Below are 14,507 nucleotides of genomic sequence, written 5' to 3'. Positions count from 1 at the left end.
TTTCAAATACTACTATTATTATTATTATTATTATTATTATTATTATTATTATTATTATTATTATTATTATTATTATTATTATTATTAACATGCTCTGATGCTAAGGAGTTCTATTCCCCACTCCTCACCTGAAACAAATTATTTTGAAGCTACCAGTTGGGCAGGGCCAGCAAGTGACTCAACTGGCCTGCTGGCTGGGAGTTTGGAGAGAAGCCTGAGGCAGAGGAGATAAGATAGGAGAGGTCTATACTAGGGGCCTGACTTAGGGAGAGAAGGGGATAACATAGGGGTGGATTCTGTGGGGCAAGCCTGATGGAGAAAAAGGGAGAGGTGAGGCCAGTCATAACTACTCATTAATTTTCCAGCTGCAAATGTTGATTTAACATGAAGAAAACATGGAAAACAAAATTATTCAAGAAAGTAGACAGGACAGGTGCTGCAATATAGGAACAAGTGGAATAAGAAGAACAAAATGAGAGAGGTAGAATTATAAATGGAGGAAATGCAACTCTATTATCCTGAATGACTTACAAGTGAGACTGACTAGAAGGATCTGCATTAAAAGAGCACATTATATTCAATATTTTTGTGCCAGTGGTGATAATACCAATGAGATGGTCTCCTGGTCTGTAATAGCTCCATGGTTTTTTCCCATCCTGATGCTCCAAGGTCAGTGGACATTTCATTGTAAGATTCCCAGAGACTGGCAGGTACAACAGTAGCATCAGAAACAGAAGCAGCAGGTTCATAATTGCTGGGGATGTATCAATCCATATCCCACTTTTAAAAAAGAACAGGAAGAAGACTTGAAGAATTAAAAGTCCTCACATAAAAGCCAGTGGCTTTCCTGATTAAGATAGACACTGCAAACTTCACCTGGAAAGGAGAGAAAGGTGCATTTAACAGCACAGTCTGATGTTTAAATTGCTTCAGTCTGATGTTTACATTGGTGACTGGAGAAGTAGAAGGAGACATCTCAAACAGCAGGATGGTGATAATTACAGTGAGAAGTAACTTTTCCTCTTGGGAGCCTGAACCTTTCCTTGGCTCCATTTGCAAAAAAAGCATCTGAAGTAGTGCATGTTAGTGAAAAATTACAGATATACCCCAGAGAGCAGTGTTCTTTAATGGTTGTGGTCTTTCCTGTCAGGCCCTATCCAGAAAATGATGCTGGAGGAAAATGTAGCATTTTAACACCTATTTTGTTGATTTCTGCTCTCCTTCAACATGGAATCATTTCTCCAGAGACTGCTGAGTAATGACGGTCACCCAGAGCTGTGGAATTTGGTGCCACTCTTGGCTGAGGAAACTTAATATTTTTGGATTGTATCACCGTGCAAGAATGGAGAAAGATAGAGGCCCAATACTCCCCCCCATTCCCGATAGAAATTTAGTGCCACACCTACAAAAAACTAGATTGAAGAGACATGGATTCCTTTCTTCTGGTTTTATGGATACACTTAATCGTGGTGTTACTATTTGACCTGCACATCTCTGAGGCTGTGTGTGATTCCCTTCATAAGACTGCCAAGACCTTGAAAGGGGTGGTTGGGTATTCCTGTTTTATCTGGGTCAGTTGTCAGAAAGATTAGGTTTCTTGTTTCGTGCATTGAGAAAGTACATTGATATGTGTGTACACCTTGGCATAGAATGGAGAACTGGGAGATTGAGCTAGAGAGGGTAGCAGGAGTATCCTGGTGATAATGTGCAGATCATTTGTGGACCTGGATGAATACACAGCTCTTAAGGCCTATGCCAGTCCTCAAAGTGGGCTACATGATGTGATTGCCCATGGACAGGATCTTTCATTTTCTTCCTGGGAGAGAGTCACCAATTCCTCTTTCTCTGGACATTTTGCCCAGCCTTTCAAAGACAAGCCATGTTTGGAGTAGGAACAAGGAAATGCTCTACTTACAAATTTTGAAGGGGAAAAGTAAAGGGTCTGAATACCAAATGTGCGGAGATTTTGTGAAAGGTAAAGACCCCTGCAAAGAAATTGCACATCTGTTGTAATGAATGGTCTCTATGGTTTTATCATTTTATATGTAAAAAGTTTGTGAAATCATGAACTCAAACTCAATTATAGCCTCTGAAAAATAAATGACAATAATATGACTCCATTTGTAGAAAAAAATATCAATGTGTATCAAATCAGTCATATTCGATGTGATGTATGACAAAACATTCATCATTTTGGAGGAGCAAAAAATTACCTGACTTGAAAAAAAAATGAAAAAGAAAAGAGTGCATATAAAATATTCTTTGTTTTATATAAGAGAGAAGAAAAAAGTATTTCTTCATATCAGATGTTTGCACATAAGAAAGAGTGAGAAGTCCACCTCTTGCAAATAAAACTTTGGTCGCAGGCACTGCATATCTGTTTATCCTGCTTAGACATTGTACATCTTTCTGACGACCTGGGAAATATATAGAGTGATATGCACCAGTGGTGAAATTCATTTTTTTTACTACTGGTTCTGTGGGTGTGGCTTGGTGGGCATGGCAGGGGAAGGATACTGCAAAATCTCCATTCCCATCCCACTCTGGGGCCAGCCAGAGGTGGTATTTGCCGGGTCTCTGAACTACTCAAAATTTCCACTACTGGTTCTCCAGAACCTGCTGGATTTCACCCCTGATATGCACCCAACTGTGGGATTTTGTATATGGCAAGCATGGTGGCTATCAGAGAGGAGATATTTGTCTCATCCCCTTCAAGGACAATAAAAAGATCCTTTTGCCTTCCACAGCTTTATTTATGAACATTGGCTACCCCAGGTGAGAGAAGGTTCACCATAGAATCCCAGGTCAGTCTGGTGTTGAAATTGTTGTTGTGGGGACATTGGGTAGGAGCTGGAGATCTGATTGATCTCCTACATGGAAAAAAGGAAGGAGAAGATGCTCCAGTAGTATGTGAGTGTTTCCCCAGACATATACAGATATCATATGCTCATTTAATACATAAACCCCACAGGACTTCTCCCTCCTCAAAAGCATTTGATTAAAATTGGTTTCATTTCTGGAAATCTCTTGTGCAGGTAAGCTGAAACCAAGACCACTTACTTTTCTTTCTTTGAATCTTTAAGAAGGACCCTCCTCTACCACTCCAGTCACAACTGCAACTGGTCAAATTATCTAAAGTTATACACAGGCTGGTTCTACACTAAACAGGGAGCTTGGCTAGCTCCACTTCTGAAACATCAACTTGTGATGTGGCTGTGGCTCTAGCGAATTCCAAAGCATTCTTTTTTTTTTTTTTTTTAGGGAAAAGAGGATTTACTAAAGGCATCAGAAGAAAAGAAAAGATCAAAATGTGGACCTTTTGGAATCATTTGTTAGTGGACTGGTTTTAACCAGGAATGACTTACAAGATAACTTCAGTTGGTTACCTGTGGAAACTGTATGGTTAAAATGCAACAGAAACAACCAACCAATCAGAAGGTCTCCTGGCCTATAATCATTTGGTGTATTTGATCTATTCCATCTGGCTGAGAAATCTAGGGATATTTGGTTTCCTGTAGCCCATTGGCTTCATAGAGATGAATATCAAACAGTGATTAGATAGAGGGAAAAGAGTGAATGAGGATTGTGTCCAATCTCTGCAGCTCCTAAAATAATTTGGGATATAAACCTAATAAAGAAAGAAAATGAGTGAATGTCTGAGGATCAGGAGAATCATTTTTATTTTCTGGCTAAAAATATGGGAGGGGTTAGTGCTTCAAGGCAAGTTTCTCAATTTTGTGAAACATAACAGTGTCCTGCTTTGCCACCCCTTTTCCTCCAAACACAAACTGAAACACACAAACATGTGCTATATTTTGAATTCCATGTATATGTATATGTATATGTATATGTATATGTATATGTGTATGTGTATGTGTATGTGTATGTGTATGTATATAATATAGGAGGGAAGCCCAGAGAATGGACATCCAGATTGCATTACAATTTTAATTATTAGTTGTTTTATTTTACTGTTTGATGGTAATTTTGGAATTTAATTTCATTAGTCTTACGTTCTTTATATGTTTATTACCTTCAGTTTTAAATAACCTTAATTGTCACATTGATGCAAAGGAAGAATACAAAAGCCCAATAACTGCAATGTAAAAATTAAATGTTACGTGCCTAAAAAATAATACCAGAGTCATTTCCCTACTTTTATCATGAGATGTTCCTTAGTGTTTAGATCTGGTCTCAGGATTATAATGTAGCATTTGGGGAAGAAGATGCAACCCAAAAGCCCAGCACTGGAGGCCAAGATGGAGAAGACCTGAACAATCACCATGGACTTTCCTTTGGTGCTCAGGTAAGCAGGCAGGAAGGATACCCAAACACTGCAGAAGACCAGCATGCTGAATGTGATCAGCTTGGCTTCATTGAAGGCCCCAGGCAGGTTCCTGGCCAGGAAAGCTACAGTGAAGCAAATGGCAGCTAGGAAACACATATAGCCAAGGACAACATAAAACATGGTGACAGAGCCTTCATTGCATTGCAGGATGATCTCTCCAGGCTGGGAGTGCAGGTCAGAGTCAGGGAATGGGGGAGAAATTCCAAGCCATGAGGCACAGATGAAAATCTGCCCAGCAGAACTAGAAAGGATTATAGAGTTGGCCAAGCTCTTCCCCAACCATCTTCTCACACTGTTCCCTGGTTTTGAGACTAAGAATGCCAGTACCACTGTGATTGTTTTGGCCAACACAGATGACACAGCTATTGAGAAGACAATGCTGAACATTGTTTGTCGGAGGAGACAGGTGGCTTTCCTTGGCCGTCCAATGAAGAAAAATGAGGACAAAAAACAAAGCAAGAGAGAGAACAGGAGGATGTAGGAGAGATCCCGGTTGTTCGCTTTAACAATGGGAGTTTCTCGGTATTTAAGGAATATGATTAAAATTAACCCTGTGGATAGGAACAAGAGTAGGGCAATTGAGACCAGGATGATGCCAAGATGTTCTTCATAGGACAGGAAGATTATTCTTTTTGGGATACATTGGACTCTGCTCTCGGTTGGATATTGATCAATTGGGCACTTGGTGCATTTTTCAATATCTGAAAAAACAGAAAGTAATATTTCATTTATATCTCTTTTCACCTTTCAAGAAAGATCTTCATCAGCTGTCAGATGACACTGATCAGCCACAGCAGGTCCAAATAATGAAAACAACTCCCAATTTATACAGGTTGATAATACTTACTGTGACTGTGGGAATATCCCACAAACTCTACCTCAAATTGTGATGGAATATCTCCCCCACTTCCGCCTGAAAGTTCCTTGCAAGAACTGCATCATCTCAAGGTCACTTTTTGTGATTTGTATGCTTTTGTGAATGTTATGCATTAATACTGTATTCTGTTACTTTTGTTATTCCTCCCACTATGGAAGAAATTGGGAAGCTTCAAAATTTAGATCCACAAAATTGTCAACCTTAGATATGTCTCATTTTAAAAAATCACATTGATCAAAGTACTCTGGATGAACCCAGTACTCTTTTCTGTGACCACCCACCTTCCTCGGTGGAGATGGTCCTCTTTGGACAAGGAACACAGTCATAGCAGCAAACTGGCTCTCCTTCTCGTTTTCGCTTGACAAATCCAGGGTGACAACTTTCCACACATTTGGACTGAGGCAAAGTCTAATCAGAAAAATAAAGAATGGCAAATGTACTATGGTAGAATTATCCATCAATGAATAGTGGAGGTGGACACAAATATTAGTCAAGTCCAGCTGGATTTCACTTAGATTAGTAAGTTATTTCTAACTCCCAGTGTTGCAGGGGATACAACTACTGGCGGATTCTCCATTTAATTTTTCTCTTTTGCTTTTGTGCTATCAAATTTGCAAGAAAGGACATTTCTACTGAATAAATTCTGGAGAGAAGCAATTGAGAAAAGATTTAAGCATTAAGTGACAATTATGGTTTCTCCACATGGTTTTATTAACCTGCACTCCTATTTTCATATGCCCAAGAATTTAAATGTGATGTTTTATTCATGTTTAATTTTAGAAGGAAATTTATTCTGAAAGTTTTATGATTTTTTTATTTATCTAGATTCATTAAACAGAATAAAACCAGGTTGATGAAAGAAACATCTTTCCAGTTGGATCTGGAAAGTTTTCTTCTGGATTCCATGTATCTTTGCAAAGCCACCAATTTGTAAGACCTCCCAGTTAAGATATGAAGGAAAACTTCATTACAGATTTAGATGGTCAACCTTAATTGATCTGTTCTTTGTTTATCTATATATTTATTTGCTATTTTATATAGGTGCCATGTTGGTGAATTAAGACTAAAAATGACTGCATAGTTTCTAGAAGTTTACAGAAATGAGAGGCAAGTAAGGTCATGAAAATGTCTCCCTCAAAAAGGGAAAGTTAAGCATCTTTTTTGCTACATCACATGGGACAAGAGTTTGAACCTTGGAACAGCAAGAGATTTTTCTAATGTCAATCTAGGTATCCAAAAATTGTCCTTTCTGTTGAAAACCCACAATGAGGTGATACCTATTGTCATGAAAAGATTATTATTATTAGTTAATTTTGGAGCCTCAATTGCTCATTGAATACAATTGAATATAATTGTATTCAGGGATGTTCCATATGAAGGGATACGCTAAAAACCAAATCTAAGTAACTTTCTTTCTCAAATTGTCAAATTTCATTGTTTCAGGTTTTTTTAATCAGGGCACATCAAAACAGTCATTATGATTTCATGTGAACTTCTGCAGGAGCAGAATATTTTTCTATCCCCTTGGCATGAAAGACAACAATGGATAACTCTGACTAGGTATGTTCTATTTAAGAACATCACAGATTATAAACCTGCCCAACCATGGCAAGATAACCTGAATTCCAAAGCAGATTTTTCAATGGTATCAACAGAAACTGTATGCAGTCTTGATTAGAATTATCCTTGCCTTGGGAACCTGGCATTGGAGAAAGGAGTTTCATTCTATTTTGCTAATCTAAGGCAAGAAAAGAAAACAGGTTGATGCTATCAACATGAAAACTCCCAGCATTTGATTGCAAAAGCAATAGCACCTTGTTGAAAAATGAAGGAATAACATCTTTGTTTGAATGTGTGAGGTACAAGGACAATAATGAACATAAGCATACTCGATAGATGATTGGTGAGATTATACATAATTGAAAACAGTGATATACAAATATAAATAGTTGGTAAATCCTTTTTATATTGTAAAAATATTCAGAATGGGATAAGTGATTATATAAAGTTATATTGTTATTAAACAGAAAATCAAGAATGTAAGGGAATTAGGTTTATTGGAAAGAATAAAATATTAATCATAATTGAATATACATTGTACAATGAAAGTAATGTATTTAGTTATATTAGATGGAAAATTTGTGATTGTAAATATAATTGAGAATATGGATGCAAAAATACTTGTAACTAACGACATGCTGTACGTAATGGATGAGAATTTTTATGAGGTTTTTTAATGTTTAAAAATAAAAGAAATTGCAAAAAAATAGCACTTAGTTCTATTTACCACTTCACAGTGCCTTACAGAATTCTCTAATTGGATTACAGAGTCAGCATATTCCCCCCAACAATCTGGCTCCCCATTTTACTGAGTTCGGAAGGATGGAAGACTGAGTCAACCTTGAGCCAGACAGGATCGAACACTTGGCTGTGGGCAGAATTAATTGACAAGACTACATTCTAACCAATGCACCACTAAAGCTCTTGGAAATCCTGTCCCCTTTCACCAGTTTTATAAAATAGACATAATTTGTGTCTTAAAGAATTATCATTTGGCATCCCACATTGGACATAGATGAATCAATTTGAAATGGTGTTCCATGTAACAGCATGTGAAGGATACCTTGTCAATTGTACTGAAGCCTCCCTAGTCATTTAAGAAAATTATAAGGGTTCCACTCCCAACGTTCAATTCTCATTGAAGGTCATTGCATTTGATGAATGGGCTTAGTCACTTGAAATGTATCTCATGGTCTTCTAAAACAGAAAAAAGATGCCAATATTTCACCCACCTTGTTGAGCAAATTTAGCTGTGAAAGAGCATCTTGATTGATAGTAATACTCTGTCTTTCAAAACTTCCTAGTTGCTCTGTAATGGGATCCTCCTTGGAGAGAACTATCATGCTTATGATGTTCAGATCTGCTGCTATATCCCCATTTTGGTCCAAGTACAGTTTCAAGTGGGAAAGATTGCAAAACTCACTGTTTTTCAGAAATGGATGGAACTAGAACAGAAATATCCAGAAATATTAACAGCAGTCTAAATAAAATTGGTACAGTACAGGGAACATTCTAGACTGGGTCACAAATTGAACAAACAAACAAATGCAGAGATTATTCATAAAGTCCTAGAAAACAATGAGGTTATTATCACAAAGCATGAACTGGTCAGGAATAAAGTTGTGAGGCTGATGTTATTCCCAGGCAAACAAGACCAGAAAGATGATCAGGTGAGATAATTCTACTTTACTTTAATACTACATTAACAGAATTTTGCAATTCTGTTTGTACAGTTTTCCTACCAACTTTCTATTTAGCCTGAAAATGTAGACCATTTTTTTCTCTTTATTATACAGCATTATACAGCTGTGGGCTATTCCCCCTTTTATCCAGTATCTGTGTGTAAGTGTGTGTGTGTGATGGTACCTGCTCTTTGGAACATTATCCACGAGTGATTGGATTGGTCAAACTTGTAGACCTTTTGAAGCACAAAATGGTTCCCCCCCTTGTATTTCCTCCCCAAAGACAGTAAGTTTGGGTCATTGTCTTCACCCCATACCTGCCATGGCTGCAGCCTTTGAGTTCCCAACCTCTTTTCTCCCTCTTTCCTTCTTGTCTTGAACATGGAGGAATACACAGCATTCAAGGCATGGGCCAGAGCATTAATCAAAGTGTAAGCAACGCGGATATATCGATTCCAGATACTGTTACTTTCCAGTTTGGTTTTCAGTGGAGATTTCTGGGTGCATCGTCTCCGGCCTTTGACAGAAATGAGGTCTTTTGAAAAAGAACATTGAAAAGACTGATCTCCAAACTGTGGTTGCACAAAGAGATCTGTTTCGAAGGAACTGTCATTTGGCCTTTCTTTCCACTGAAAACTGTAGGTCCAAAAACTATGGACATGTTTCAAAAATGTGTGTCTTCTTATTTGCAGTTCCCCAAAGCTTGCCATTATCCAAAGTTTCCCTTCAATGGGTTCTGGCAAACTGTTAAGTGTTGAATGGAAAAGAAGAAGTCTGTCCCAAAGGGAAAAATATTCTATGAAGTGAACAAAGACGTTGACTTGTCTCCATTTAGAAATTGCATCCTCAAAGAGTACTGTTCGCCCAGTAGTTGAGAATAGTTGTGATATAACAACACAAATTCCATTCCTGACAAGCATAGGAGTAAAGGTCCTCATGAAATTCTCTCCCTTCTCTGTGTCTGAAGCAAAGAGACCAATCAAGGTCCATCTGAAATGAAGGAGCAGTTGGACAATTCCTGGGTAGAGAATCTCTAATTTGGGGAGCATCTGGTAGAAAAAAGGGAATTGACTTTTATCACTCAGAGCTTCTGAAGCAGTGAAACGGATCTCAAAAAGCAGTGAAGAATGCCATATTTAGGGTCAGTTATTAGCTTCCAATAAATCCAACTTTTTTGTCATGAACATATTATACTATTGTATTGTTGATTAGCCAATGGGCCATATCAAGATATAGAATTTTAAACATAGATCATTAGCAAGACCAGAAATAAAATAAAAGAAACAAATTAAATAAGAATCAGAATAAAGAGTTTAAACCATATTTCTGTATCACCCCTATTTTTTTCCCGCAATCGGAACCCCATTTGAAGATTTCAACTGAATTTTTAGTTCAAATAAAGAGCCATATTATATGTAAGTTTTAAAACCTTTTTACAAAGAAAATATGTTGTTGTTTAGACATATGGCTTGCAATAGGTCATACATTTAATGTACAGTCCAAGATACTGACCTCTCTGTTTCTTATACAATTGATATAATACCATGTTTGCCAAAAATAAGACAGGGTCTTATTTTCTTTTGATATGCCCCCCCCCCAAAAAAATAAGCACATGGCGTTATTTTTGGGAAAGCCTTACTTTTGAGGTGCAGGAGGCAGTGAGTGTGGTCACTTCATGTTTGCGGGAGGGCTTATTTTAGCAGATGTGCTCAAAAGCTGATTGGGCATATTATCTGGGGAGGTCTTATTTTTGGAGAAAGAGGGTAGATGTTTTAAATCTTCTGTCTCTGGATTTCTAAATATACACATCACAAAGATACACATTATAAGGGAATTGTTTAAATTTGATAAGAACATATCTTGCTTAAGGGGGTATTTTCATGTAAAAATCACCCTAAGATGTTCAGCCATTTTGATATTTAAATACTTCACAATTTGGAAATAGAATTATTAGACACTCATCCACTTCAATGTGCCACACTTACTGAGAATTTATCTTTCCCTGTTTTGATGTCCCAATATTTTTTAGGTTGTACTCCAGTGGTATGAGAGGGGGGGAGAGAAAGTTGTGTATGTATATATATCACATCTCTTAATATGATTTTTAACTTATATAGTCCAAGCAGTCTTTAATTGAAATGTTGTCTGTTCTAACAGGCAGAATTTGGGAGTCAGTCAGTTTCTGTAGCTTTAATTTTATACCATTACTGAGCTTTTGAATTTCATAGAGAAGATATAGTTGGATTTATCACTTATCTATCCTACCAATCCACTCAGTTTTCTAGATAAAGAGGCACACATACAAACCTGTGGGACTTTGTAGGGTCCTACTAATCTTGACATCTGGATGGATTTGTCCCTGTCAGCCCCATCAATAACAGCCAAAAGGTTGTCTTTCCTTCCACAGCTGTAGTTGGGAACATTGGCTTTGCCAGTAGAGAGCATGTCCAGCAAGGCATCTGAAGTGCCAAGTGTGTTCATATAGTTGTCATGGATGTTGTAACCAAGTGTGAGATTCTGTAGGAGCTGGAAATTCTTATTGACCACTTGAATAACCAAAATAAAGCGTAGGATTCTAGACTGATCAGAAGACTTTCTACGGTTAAAAAAAGTTAATTTTATCAGCATTCAATTTTTTCCCCAAACAAATCTACTTTGTCTTTTGAAGCCTATGGAGTCTTAAGCCAATTTTGACTCCAAACTTGAAGACAAAGGAGAGACCCACTTTCATTTAGTTTTAATAAATTGATGGGAAAGGAAAGATAAGGGGTGATTGAGCAACTATTTTCCTTGGAGGGGTGGGGTTGGGTGGTGGGTGGGGAGAGATTAAGACAACACAGTTGATAAAGAGATGATAACAAATGGTTCGGGATGAGGGTAGGCTCTCCAAAGGATGGGAACCTGAGGATGTTGTGCACTCAGAGTGTCCCCTGCAAGTTTTAGGACTTCTACATGCCCCTCCTAATAATTGGGCTCCTTTCAAAAAGGGTTGATGATTTTTAGTATCCTGTTAAAGACCATGCAAGCCTGACCCGTCCAGAGGATGGGTGGAGGTTGGGAAAGCCTCTTTTGTTTGCAGACAGTAAGTGCCACGAGCACATTGGTTGGTCATCTCAGACAACCGTCTTTTGTTAAAGATGGTTTTCACTTTTTTTCCTCCCATGGGGAATGGAGGCTGCTGTATTAGGGATTTGTCCGAAGACGTGCTTTCATATAACTCATGACTTTGTGTATGTGTGTGCATGTAGGCAGAGGGATTTCCTTAGATGAGGAAATGTGTGTCATCTGAAAGATTATGGAGCAGAAGGAGGGTGAATGTGGGCTGTGATGCACGGCTCACCTTCTAGAGATTTTAGCAGAGCATGAAAGGATTGTGGCTCCCAGTAGCAGCAATGACAGCAAACGTCTTCCTTGCCAGCTTCTAAACTGGGATGTTGTTGAAAGAAAGGAACCCTTGAATGTGACGCTAAGAGTAAATTTTAGGCAACCAGATAGTGAGTTAGCTCTCTGACAGTAAAAAGTTGCAGGCTGCTTAATTCATTCTCAGAGTAAATTCTCTTTTCGTTTTTGCCCTTGGTTTCAATTGGGATTCAAATAAGAACTGTAGTCCAACAGCTAAATTCCGTAAGAAGGGGAATGAGTGCAAATGCCCCTTCCACTGTAAGGCTATGAAGCTGGAGTTGATATGTCAAAGTCTCCAGTTTAAATGTCATCTTAGCTAGGTGACCTTAGGGATAGTATAGCTGTCAGTTAAGGTACCTACCCCATTTGCTGAATGAAGATAATAATATATTCTGATTTAAGGGAATGATGGCAAACAAGGCTTTTTGAAATAATGCTTGCAAAGTAATATAAAAATATTGGCTGAAAAAGTTGATGGAATTATGAGAGATGGCAAAATCGACTGCTTTGATTAAAGAACACAATTAATTTTGTTTCTAATTGGAAACCCTTTTTGTGCTTCGGGGGAGGGGGAGTAAAACTTTGATTTTGGGTTTTGCTGAGTAGATAGGTTTATTATAGAAATGGCTAGTATATATAATGGTCCAAAGAAGACAATTCAGCTCATCACTATCAAAGTTTCTTTGAAAAATATTTCCATGGGACTAATTTCACCATTTTAATTTGCTCAGTTCTTTGTATTAACATCTACATCATTCTGGATTGACTTGGAGTGCTTCTTAAAGGCAAACACAGAGAAAGAGTCACTGAAATATATCATTTTAAAGGTCAGAAAGAACAGCAAACCCTTCTCACAGTCAAAATTATAGCATAAGGAAAGAAGAAGAAACTTTTCCAAATCTTTGATGGAAATGGCACCAAACTGAGCAGTAAAAAGGCACCGAAATGGAGCTGTGCACTGCAAAAAGTTGTTCAGGGGGTTCTTTTCAGCGGGGAGGGGGGGGGCTGGTCCTTTCCTTCCCCATAGCAACTGAGGAAAGGCACGGGAAAAAGGGGGCATTTTCCTTCTGCCTTTCCCTCTTGCTAAATATTTTTAAAGAAAAGTTTAGAGTTTTAAAATGGATGTAAAAAAAGTTTTTTTTCCTTTTTAATATAAATGATGATGGTCTGTAAAGATTAATAAGTGTGAACAGAATTACATGTTATTTATCACAGCAAGATGAAAAGTAGGGATGGCTAAACTGATTGCTTTATTCAAAGAAAAGAACATATCTATTTTAGTTTCCATGTATTAACCACTTTTAAATTTTGTGCTTGCGGTGGAAAAAATGAAATTGTGATTTTGGTTTTCCTGATTAGATAGTTTGTTGTTATATAATTGGGTAGCATATATTATTGTGTAAAAGTAAAAAGTTGAGGTTGTAATGTTATTATCTTCTACTGTGCTAAAAAAGAGTCAGAAGTCAATGCCTCCCCCCCTTTCCCCCTTCTACCACACACTTTCTCCTTTTCCCCTTTTTCCACTCTTAATTTCCCCTTATTTTCATTTTTTTGTCTTTTATATTCTGATAAACTAATAAAAATAATTAAGCAGGCGAGAAAGATGAAAAGTAAATGTGATTAAAGTTCACTTTTCATCTTCCTCCACCATCAGTGCCTTTCCCTCTCACTTTGGCCTTTTCTAGTGGAGCAAAAATAATATTTCTGTCAAAGCTTCCTTCCCAGGGGAGAACTCAAAGAATGCCAAGAGATGGGCATTAAAGCCAACCCAAAAAAGAAAGACCCTATCCCAGAAATCTTGCTTCAAGCCAAATTTTCCCCCATTTCCCTCATTACACTAAAAAAAACCCTCTTCCGTGTCTTCCTACTAAATGAGAGCCTTTTGGTGTAGTGGTGAAAGGGCTGGCCTACACACCAAGGGAAGATGAGTTCGAGTCCTGCTTTTGGGCCAGTCGTTCTCTCTCAGCCCAACCCACCTCACAGGAAAATATTAAAAGGAAGATTAGGTATGTTTTCCGCCTTTCAGTTATTTGTAAAAATACGACAGATGGGATAAAAATCTAATAAATAATAAAAATAAATGAACCATAGACCATTTATTCTATCAGAACATCTTATTCCTAATCAATTCAATTGGATTATTCCTTCATGAGGATTGAAGGTAGCATTAAGTAAAAAGTCCCGATTTTTAAAAAATTTTTAATCAAGAACACCTCCCCCCCCCCGTCACTGGTGTCCCTCTTTACATATGTTAAAATCTGGTCACCTTAGGCAAACCTGATGGAGAAAAGGGGAGAGGTGAGACCAGTCATAACAACTCATTAATTTGCAAATGTTGATTTAACATGAAGAAAATATGGAAAACAAAATTATTCAAGAAAGTAGACACAACAGGTGCTGCAATATAGGAACATGTGGAATAAAAAGAACAAAATGAGAGTGATATTTGAATATCAAAATGGCTGAACCTCTTAGGGTGGTTTTTACATGTTCTTATCAGATTTAACCAATTCCCTTATAATGAATAGATGTGTATATTTAGAAATCCAGAGACAGAAGATTTAACACATCTTCCCTGTTTTCCCCAAAATAAGACCTCTCCAGATAATATGCACATGTACTAAAATAAGCCCTCCCC

At 37.6% G+C, this 14,507-nt stretch overlaps 1 protein-coding gene across 1 annotated transcript; it reads right to left on the bottom strand.

Moving 5' to 3' along the window:
• Nucleotides 1-4,144: 4,144 nt before the first annotated feature.
• Nucleotides 4,145-10,013, bottom strand: LOC148047064 (vomeronasal type-2 receptor 26-like). Its single transcript, XM_087707717.1, has 4 exons — nt 9,980-10,013; nt 8,785-8,984; nt 5,507-5,633; nt 4,145-5,049 (listed from the first exon to the last, which is right to left on the bottom strand). The coding sequence occupies exons 1-4, from the start codon at nt 10,011-10,013 to the stop codon at nt 4,145-4,147; spliced, it is 1,266 nt and encodes a 421-aa protein (XP_087563843.1).
• Between the last annotated feature and the right edge of the window lie 4,494 nt (nt 10,014-14,507).

This window comes from Thamnophis sirtalis, unplaced genomic scaffold (genome assembly GCF_051295495.1).
Source record: "Thamnophis sirtalis isolate CommonGarterSnake01/CBP01778 unplaced genomic scaffold, rThaSir2_p1.2 scaffold_3, whole genome shotgun sequence".
Lineage (NCBI taxonomy): Eukaryota > Metazoa > Chordata > Lepidosauria > Squamata > Natricidae > Thamnophis > Thamnophis sirtalis.
This window is presented reverse-complemented; position numbering and strand designations above follow the sequence as displayed.